This window comes from Prosopis cineraria, unplaced genomic scaffold, assembly GCF_029017545.1.
Source record: "Prosopis cineraria cultivar Desert tree isolate PC_DT_omini unplaced genomic scaffold, ASM2901754v1 PC3, whole genome shotgun sequence".
NCBI classification, from domain to species: Eukaryota; Viridiplantae; Streptophyta; class Magnoliopsida; order Fabales; family Fabaceae; genus Prosopis; species Prosopis cineraria.
This window is the reverse complement of record NW_026555334.1, coordinates 25,747,336-25,756,606: the sequence shown is the minus strand read 5'-3', so window position 1 is coordinate 25,756,606 and position 9,271 is coordinate 25,747,336. Positions and strand designations below refer to the sequence as shown.

The following is a 9,271-nucleotide window of genomic DNA, read 5'->3' as shown; positions in this document are numbered from 1 at the left end:
AGAATATGTCATTGATTATGTCCGCCACACACAAAATAAAAGAAGCAGGAGAAACCATCGCCATATCATCATTTAATAAATCAATGGCTCTAATCTATATAAAATAAAATAAGGATCCAAGTGAAGCAAATAAAAACTAATGAATCAATTTAGAAAGATGAAAGTAAATTTTAAATTTAAGCAAAACCAAAAGACGAAAATAAAACCTCAACTAGAATTAAGGAACGCAAGTAAAATTTTCTGCCAGTAACATATTAAATCCAATATAATATTTTAAATTTAAATCGCACTTATTGAAAAATAAAAAACTGAGAGAAAAATCCATAAGCCCATGAGGAAGGAGCCCATAACAGTCGCGAAAGGTAGTCGCTGTGAGAGAAAGCGAGGGAAAGAGCGAAACTGCGAAAACATTTCAGTTTGCACGAAGAAATCGAGCGAAAATGGTGGTGGACGAGCCCCCAAGGCCTACCGTTACAGGCAATCCAATTGGTGACGGCAATGAGAATCTGGAGGAGCAAGGCGAGATCGTTCGAGATGATGACTCCACGTCTTCCAAGCTACCGACGGCGATGGTCCGAAAGCCTCATCCACTTGAGAATTCTTGGACCTTCTGGTTCGATAACCCCTCGGCCAAGTCCAAGCAAGTCGCCTGGGGAAACTCTATCCGAGCCGTTTATACCTTTGCAACTGTTGAGGAGTTTTGGAGGTTTCTGGTTTTCATTCTTTAATTTTATTGATGGATTCTATTTGTTTGGATGCTGAGAAATCTGATTGGAAGATATAATGAGGATCATAGCGTAATTATTAGATTCAAGTTTCTACGTCAGTTTTCGTTCCATTATTCGCCTCTATCTGCTTCTTAAACATTTTTCCCTGGATTAAACTGCCTTCATTCCCTCATTTGTTGTATGAATTTGAGCGTTTTCCCTCTATTAACCACATCTAGAATTAGGATAATCTCCAATCATGAATTGATAACATATAATGCAATAAGTTAATGAGAGAGATATACGACATCTATGAGTGAGTGTGTGTGTGAGAGAGAGAGAGAGAGATAAAAGAAAAGAAAGAATTGAACCCCTGCATATATTTTTACTTTCTACTCGATGGTTTTAATCTCTCTGGATCCAATCTGAACTCCTTATTACGATTCTTTATCTAGTGTATGTATATTAAAGGAAGAAGTTATGGTTGTTCTTCTTTTCCATGTGTTCTGACTTTCCCTTTGTCTTACTGTGTTGACAGTGTGGTATCTTGAATCTTAGATGATGCATGCTATCCGCTCAGAATATGACGCACATAAATAAAAATTGAGTAAAAATTGTTTTCATGGTCGGTCATGACCCATCAGACCGGCCATGATTTCATATCTTATGACATTACTAGCCTTAGGCGATGATTCCGAGCCTCAAAACTAATGCAGAACCAAATATAATTTTATTATCTTCTTTTCTTATCTTCATTACTCTTGTTACATGGATATTCTTTTGCTTTGACTGGCTGATAATTTCGTTCAACACATCTTCCTTCAGTATATATAACAACATTCATCATCCAAGCAAGTTGGCTGTGGGAGCAGATTTCCATTGTTTTAAATACAAAATTGAGCCAAAGTGGGAGGACCCTGTCTGTGCTAATGGTGGAAAATGGACTGTTGCCTTTTCCAGGGGAAAATCTGATACATGTTGGTTATATACGGTATGCTCTAGAATCTCTATTATTTTAGCATTCTTAACATTGAGCGACTCAATCCACAAGCTTTAAAACTAATATTTTGTATTTTGTTACATCTAGTTGCTGGCAATGATTGGAGAACAGTTTGACCATGGAGATGAAATTTGCGGTGCTGTTGTGAATGTCAGAAGTAGGCAAGAAAAAATTGCTATTTGGACTAAAAACGCTTCAAATGAAGCCGCTCAGGTAACAAAATTCTAAATTCTTTTTCCTGTCTGGGAAGAGAAGAGGGGAATCGGAGGACAGGGTTTTGTTGGGCTTTTTTTTTTTTTTTTTGGGTTTTGGGGGGGGTGGTTTGTGGTTTGAAAATGTTCGTGTGATTAGTTAGCTGGCTGTTAAACTGTAACTGTAATGTGCAAACTGTGTTGTCATTGTTATATTGTTTTTTCAGAGGAAACAAAAAACTTAACGAATGAATTGATGAGTTTCAATTGTTCAATTCTTAAGTTGTGCAACGCAAATGTCTGATTTTAAATCATTTTAAGAGTTATCATTTTTGCATATATTTTTAAGGGAAAATTAATCTAGAGGTCCTTATAGTTTTCTCTCAATTTTGAATTAAGTCTCTATAATTTATTTTATTTTAATCAAGCCTTTATAATTTATAATTTGATCTATTAAATATATTAATTCCTAAAATTTAAAATGAATAATGAATTATTAACTTCCCCAAAACAAAAACTCTTTTGGAGTTTATAGAAAATTTGATGTGTATAAAAATATTTAGAAGACAACTTAATTATATAAATTTTGAGTTATAAAAATTGTGTAATTAATTTTAAATAAATTATATAATCTTTTAATAAAAATATAAGTTTTTAATTTTATTTTTAAATGAAAAATTTAAGGTTTTTAACCTTCATGGATTTTGATGAATCAAATTATAAATAGTCGATTAAAATAAAATAAATTATAGGAGCTAATTCAAAATTGAAAGAAGCTACAGATATATTTTTCCTATTTGGTAATTAACAATCACATGAAATGGTGCCATGCTGAGCTACAAGCTGTTTTTGATCTTCAATTTCCCCCAATTTCCCCCTAGCTACTGTCTGTCTCTTCCACTTGACTCCCAAAAATTTACCGCAGTATGCTTGAAACCTTCTATCCTATGATTGGTTGAAGTACCCTATTGGCTATTTTAGATAAGGCTGGTCTTGTTGGCCCCAAAAGAGAAAAGGTTCGTCTTGATAAGAGATTGGGCAAACAAATAGCAGCAGTGTCCTTAGGAACTTAAAGAACGTCGGGTTCTGGTTGTATGATGTTTTCTTCATTAATTGCTTAGAGAAAGTACTTAGACTTAAACTTGATTTATATTGTGAAAGTTGAGTCAGTTGGGGAAAAAAGATTGAGAAATTGTGTCTAAGCCTGAGTTGAAGCCTAATAAGCCAATAGATGAAGGATTGAGCAATATAGCTGGGTCGCACGGTAGTAAATTCAAGAGTAGATGGCACTTCTTTCCCTCCTACAAGGGAGGTTTGTGTTATCTTAGAGGGAGAAATCATAATTTATACTGTGACTCCGGAGTATTATGTATACTATTCTCCTACAATTGGCTAGCCTGTGATTTGTTATGGCCCCAAGGGGTGGGTAAACATAGTATGCTGTAGCTGAAAGAAAATTCCCATGATATTCTATTTCCTGGGTCTACGTTTCTGCGTATGTCGAGTGTAATGTGTCGATTCTTATGCCAGTTGATGAATGTCTAAATTTCTCATTGCAGATGAGCATTGGAAAACAGTGGAAGGAATTTCTTGATTACAACGAACACATTGGCTTCATCTTCCATGTAAGAACTCTTATTCTACGTTTTATCAGAAGTCAGGCCCTTACCAGGTTAGTTTCTGATTTATTGTTTGCTATTTCTCCAGGAGGATGCTAAGAAGCATGACAGAGCTGCTAAAAGTAGATACACCATATGAAAACTACGCCTTTTCCCTTGGCAAGGTTTGGATATGCCTCCACCATCCTCGAGCTTTTTTTCTTAGTTCTCTCCCGTGTTTTTTTCGGCTTGTTGGGGAAAGGAATATAGGAATACTTCCCGGAGGACTGGCTGTATAAAAGACTGTCGGATACTGCAGTTTTGGTTTTGGTTTTGGTGTAGGGCCTGCTAACGGAGGGGGTACTGTGGATGAATTCTGGAGACCCCAAAGTCCCCATCTAATCTGAATAAATATCATTTGCCCGGTTTTGCCACTGTTTCTTGTCCTTCAAAATAAGCAGTAGCCATCATATATTCATAGGCAGTCTAAAACTTCTTTAAATTGTAATCAACTTTGTAGATCTCAATATATGATTGACAATAAGCATCTTTCTACAGAAAATATCAATTTCCAGCTGGATTAAATGCATAGTGCTACGACAAAATACGAACTGTTGTTTCTTTTTTCCTTTGTACCTAACTAGCTGTGAAGTAACAAGTTTCAGTGTTGAGGTAGAAAATTTTATGTACAAATTAGTTTCAGTTCCCCTGTCAAAAAGGTATTAACAAAGAGCAGGAAGAACAGTGCAAGATTTGTATCAAGATAAAATTTGCCCTTATTCCCAATTTCCAATCACAACCTCATCATCATCTTCTGCCTTGAACTCATCCTTTATAAACAACCCGAGCCGCTCCAGTGGATATTGAAGTTGCGATCGTTCCAGTTTCTTCATTGCAACTCCAGAGCCATACAAGGTACACCCACTAAGCATTTCAAGCTCTTTCAGAATCTCCAAGTTATGCTCTATATCAACAGTTCTCTCCACCTAAATAAGAGGGCATCTGAGTGAGATTGTGTTTCGAGTTACATGATCGGAAAAATTTCACAAAAATGTAGAAGTGCGAGGTCAAAACCTTTTGAATTGCCATTCGAGCAGCTTCTCTTTCTCTCTCTCTCTGTTGCTTCAACTCTTCCTCAGCCCTCATCTTTGCCGCAGATTCAGCAGCTTTGATTTGGGCTTCAATCCTAGCCCTCTCTGTTACGTAAAGTGCAGCAATTTATGAATGGTGTAACATTTTCCATCACTCAAGCAAGAAATGCCACTTGAACAAATCTCCAATTAAGACAACTAATCCAAGGCAAATGAAGCCAGCCCAAAAAAAATACACCCCTCCACAGTTATTTGCAAGGGATGACACCGCAGCTAACGTCACTTTGACAACTCTGCATGCATATCAGTCTACTAGGGAGGCTTAGACTAATTGGTAAGTTGAACTTGAATGGGCATTCTAGTTTGCATTTTTATTTTTAATTGATAAAAGTTACAAACACAGGTGACATATGACCGCACCAAGAGTGACGCACAACAACCCAATCATTAGCCATTAAAAATACCCCAATATGAAGTTACAAGTATAACTTGGATTCACTCAAGCCACACAAGCCATGGCATATTATATTCACCTTCGCGTTGCACTCTTTCCAATTTCTCCTTTTCCTGCTGCAATTTCACATGATCGGCTTTGTCTCCCTAAACAAGCAAGGAGAAGGTGTTAGGTTAACATAAAATGCAAAACCACCCTAAAATCAAAGCAAGATTTTTAAATACCCTCAACAGAAGCCTTACATGATCCAGAAGAGTCTTTTGTTGTGCTTTCAGGATAGTATCTGCAAAACGGCACTTCAGAATTGCAGCTCGAAGGGCCTTTTTGGGTGACAGTTGTACATCAATATTGGGATCGCTTAATACTGGAGTATAAGAGGCAGTAACAAGTACCAATTAGTACCATAAAATCTACAAAGCAAAAGAAACAACTCATCAAAACATCAAAGTTAGAAAAGCTGACCTTCTCCAGAGGAAGCATCCATAGCAGAATCTGTGCGCGGAGAGCTAGGATACAGACAATCACTATCCAGAGCACTTACAGCGCCTTTACATAATGTCAACATCATGCATATTTAATAAGATAGTAACACCTACTGGAACATGACATATCATAAATCATAAAATCTTCTCACCATCAAAGTCAGGATCAGATTTCCCCTGCAATGATGTACCTTTTGCCAAGCAATTCTGGAATTTGATACATTCTTAGATTTAAATGCAGAACAGATTTCTAAAAGCCGCAGCTAAGTTGTACATAATACATTAATTTCAATATCCATACCAGTTCCAGTGCTTCAGCACCACACGCATCCCTTCCTTCAGATCCTTCAGATTTAAGTGAACCAAAGTTAACATATAAAATCCAATTGGCTACAAAATGGCATAACCAAAGAGAAGCTGACACAAGATCATCAACTACCTGATATCACACATGATGAGTCACTAGAAATGACAGCACGGCATCCACTGTCATCAGAAATATTAACCTTGTGTGAGACAGGACTTGATGAAGGACAAGGCTTTACAGAGACAGAAGGACGTCCCCCATCACTGTTATCTTTGCTTCCTGTAAAACGCAAACCTATCAGGTCCCACACAGAATCACATACTCACACTTCACTCTTTTGCTTTATACCTTTGTGTAAGTTTTTCAGTATCAATTTGAGGGGAATATGTGATGACTTAGAAACCTCCACCTGCAAGAAAGGCAATTAGAGTTATTTAGAAAAATACAACTCAACAAACATATAGCAAACAAAAGATGCATGTGACTACAAATTAACCAGACAGAACAGACTTAGTAGAAAGTATAGATTTTATTCAATCCATCCATGCAAATCCTTGAATTCTTGCATATTCAATATTTTAAGCTTGAAGAAAGCAACAGTTACTTTATCATCTCTATCAGTCAATGAATCACTCCTCTGAAGACTTTTGACTTTTCGCATAGGAGGCACCAGAGTACCACTTTTTCTCATGCTTTCCATAGTTGTTCCAGACATACATTTTCCATCATCATCGCCACACTTCCATTTTTTATCCGAGTCTTTCCATCTTTTCTCAAAGGACTTGTTGAGTTCCTTTGCCATTAGATGAACATCATTACTAGGGGGATTATATCTCATTGCATTTGAAAAGGTGAGTCTAACATCAGCTGCAAACTCCTCAGCACCAGAGTATACATTTTTCTCCAGATTGCTTTTGATTGTGCCTAAATCCATGGGTTCAGATATAATTGAAAAATAATCTGGAATGTTCAGAGCCACAGGATCCACTGGCTTACTGAAAACCCAGCTATAGGGATGAGATGTTAGACTCTTCAGAATACTAGCACACTCTAGAGAAGCTCTCCGGTCCATCTTCTGTCTCTTCTCCTTTTGTCCCTCATAACTCCCTGGTGGCCCTCGCTTGTTTGAACCTGGTAGTGAGGACTTTTCCTTTAAGTTATAGGGCCCAGTGTCATCAATCTGGTCCACTTTCTGGTCAAGTTCACATTTTGTCCCAGTATTAACTTCTATCCTTTTGGTGGAGAACTTGATCTTCAGTTTCCTATTTGGAACTATAGTTTCCGTGGCAATCATAGTGATGAACTAAACAACGATGCTGGAGGGCACCGCCTATTCTTCAAAGTTGTCAAACACCAAAGGGCTTCAATCAGTTTCAGGCAACAGCAACCAGCAAGCAGTGCTATTTTATGGGATCACAGCTCAATTAGATTGCCCAAATCCATATATTGATCAAACTGAAAGAGGACAGATGGAACCCCTACACGCAAAAAACATCTGCAGGTCAGTCTCACTACAACTAGCGAAAATGGTATCAAAGGCGGAAAACAAACAACCAAACAAACTGAAAACTTCCTACGTAAATAAACTATGATAAAATTAAAAACTTCAGAAGCCCAGAAACATACATCCGATCCACTAAATCATCTGTGCGGAAAAAAAAAATGGATATCGATTAAAAAGGGAGGGGAAAAGACTCCGTTTCCCATTTTAATAAAATAAATAGCCCCACTGACCCCTTCGACGCAGGGAGTCCCATTCGTAAAACAGATCCAAGCATACTCAGAAATAGTCAATTTTGCTAACCAAAGCCCAGAAATGGCAAAATGACTCAAAATTCGAATCCAATCCGGGAGTCACTTCTCTCAGAAACCTAAACAATCAAGAAATTGAAGCCAAATAAAAAGAAAATGGCACACCTGCAAGTAGAAAAAATTAGGGAGCAAAAGAAGCTTACCTGAAAGACACTGAAGAGCGAACATGTAGAAAATGGGAGTATCGAAAGGGAGAGGGAGATGGAGATGCAGAGAGAGGGCTAGAAAGCCCCCTCGCAGACGGACGCAGAAGCAAGCACTGGGAAGCTTGGGTGTAGAAGCAGTGATACTAGAGATTTAGGGTTTTTCCTGATCGACGCGCTTGTTTTTCTTTTATTCTGAGACGATGGCGTTTGCCAATTTTTTTTTTTTTTAATATGAAAAAAAGAAAAAATCATTGGGATCTCCGACAAGGCGGCGCAAATCCTGAATTACCTTTTCTACCCCTCCCTCGTTTTCTCTCTCTAATCAATTTTTCCAGTGCGGCAATTTTTTTTTTTTTTTTGAAGTCAAGTCAAAATTATATATATTAAAAATTAAGTAAAAAGAGTCCATCTACACCTAAAAAACAAAACAAATTACATTACCCCTGGCGACGAAGAAAACCAAAAGAAATATTCAGATTCGCAAGCAAAGAAATAACGAGCAGGAAAGCATTCCAGAAGGCCGTGAAAATCTCTCTGCAACACATCTAATCCTTCTCTTTCATTCAATGATCCCTGTGTTCTAAGAGAATTTTTTTGGTAACCTATGATACTGATGGGAAGCTGCCTCAAGTTCCAGTCCTCTGAGTACAGTCGAATCCATGAAAGGCCAGTTCTCAAAACTAGGAGAAGGTTAGTATTGCCACTTTGATCCGGTGTTGAGTTTCTTCCAAACACTTGCAAAAGCTCTCCGAAAAGCCTTATTAAAATAATCCAATGCTTTGAGTTTCTTCTTAGTATAACAGATCGACCATCCTTGAGCAAGGATTTCTTCCATATTAGGATTATCTAATTGAACTCCAGAAGTAGCATCTGTTGGGAGATCAATATCATCTAAATGTCTGATAGTCCTCTGATAGGCTAATTCTCCTTGAAACTCTCGAATCATTTGCATGGGATTAATTTTAGCATCCTTGTAAGAACAATGATTTCGCTGTCGCCATAGAAAATTGATTAGGAGAATAATATCTCTTATGACATCCAGTTTCTGATCCTTTAAAAGCTGTGGAAAAATTTGAGGAATCCACATTCTGATCCCGAGAGCCTGAACATCACAAGATCTAATATTAAGAGCACCAAATCATATTGCCTTAGAGACCGGGCAATGAAGAAATATGTTCCAGTGCGGTAAATTTGGAACCAAGAACAGTGGCAAAGAATATCAGAGGGGTTAAAAATAGAGACAGTGGAGAAGGAAAATGAAAGATAATAGAGGAAAGGCAAGAAAAATGCTGAGAAAATGATAATAAAATTCTTTTAAATTATATAAATGATAATTAATCTCTCAAAATGTTATTATTTTTTTAAAATATTTAAAGACTATTATGTTAAAAAATTTTAAAATAAAAAAAATTATTTTATTCATATTGAAAATAACAAGGCTCAATTATAATTTTTAATTAAGGAATAATAATTATTGTTTTGT

General features: G+C 36.9%; 2 protein-coding genes across 3 annotated transcripts; one reads left to right on the top strand and one right to left on the bottom strand.

Moving 5' to 3' along the window:
• The first annotated feature begins 341 nt into the window (after positions 1–341).
• LOC129305933 (eukaryotic translation initiation factor 4E-1-like) lies at positions 342–3,931 on the top strand. Its single transcript, XM_054946159.1, has 5 exons — positions 342–706; positions 1,533–1,698; positions 1,795–1,920; positions 3,458–3,523; positions 3,606–3,931. The coding sequence occupies exons 1-5, from the start codon at positions 441–443 to the stop codon at positions 3,654–3,656; spliced, it is 675 nt and encodes a 224-aa protein (XP_054802134.1). The 5' UTR covers positions 342–440; the 3' UTR covers positions 3,657–3,931.
• A 58-nt stretch (positions 3,932–3,989) lies between these two features.
• Positions 3,990–7,967, bottom strand: LOC129305932 (transcription factor GTE12-like). 2 transcript variants are annotated; one of them, XM_054946157.1, is made up of 11 exons: positions 7,786–7,967; positions 6,435–7,308; positions 6,179–6,239; positions 5,963–6,124; positions 5,825–5,868; positions 5,676–5,730; positions 5,504–5,587; positions 5,284–5,405; positions 5,121–5,187; positions 4,571–4,692; positions 3,990–4,482 (listed from the first exon to the last, which is right to left on the bottom strand). In XM_054946157.1, exons 2-11 carry the CDS (start codon positions 7,122–7,124, stop codon positions 4,273–4,275), a joined length of 1,617 nt encoding a protein of 538 aa, XP_054802132.1. In that variant the 5' UTR covers positions 7,125–7,308; positions 7,786–7,967; the 3' UTR covers positions 3,990–4,272. The 2 variants fall into 2 exon arrangements, with proteins under 2 accessions (XP_054802132.1, XP_054802133.1); XM_054946158.1 differs by having other exon boundaries at positions 5,963–6,109; positions 7,786–7,965.
• Positions 7,968–9,271: the final 1,304 nt, after the last annotated feature.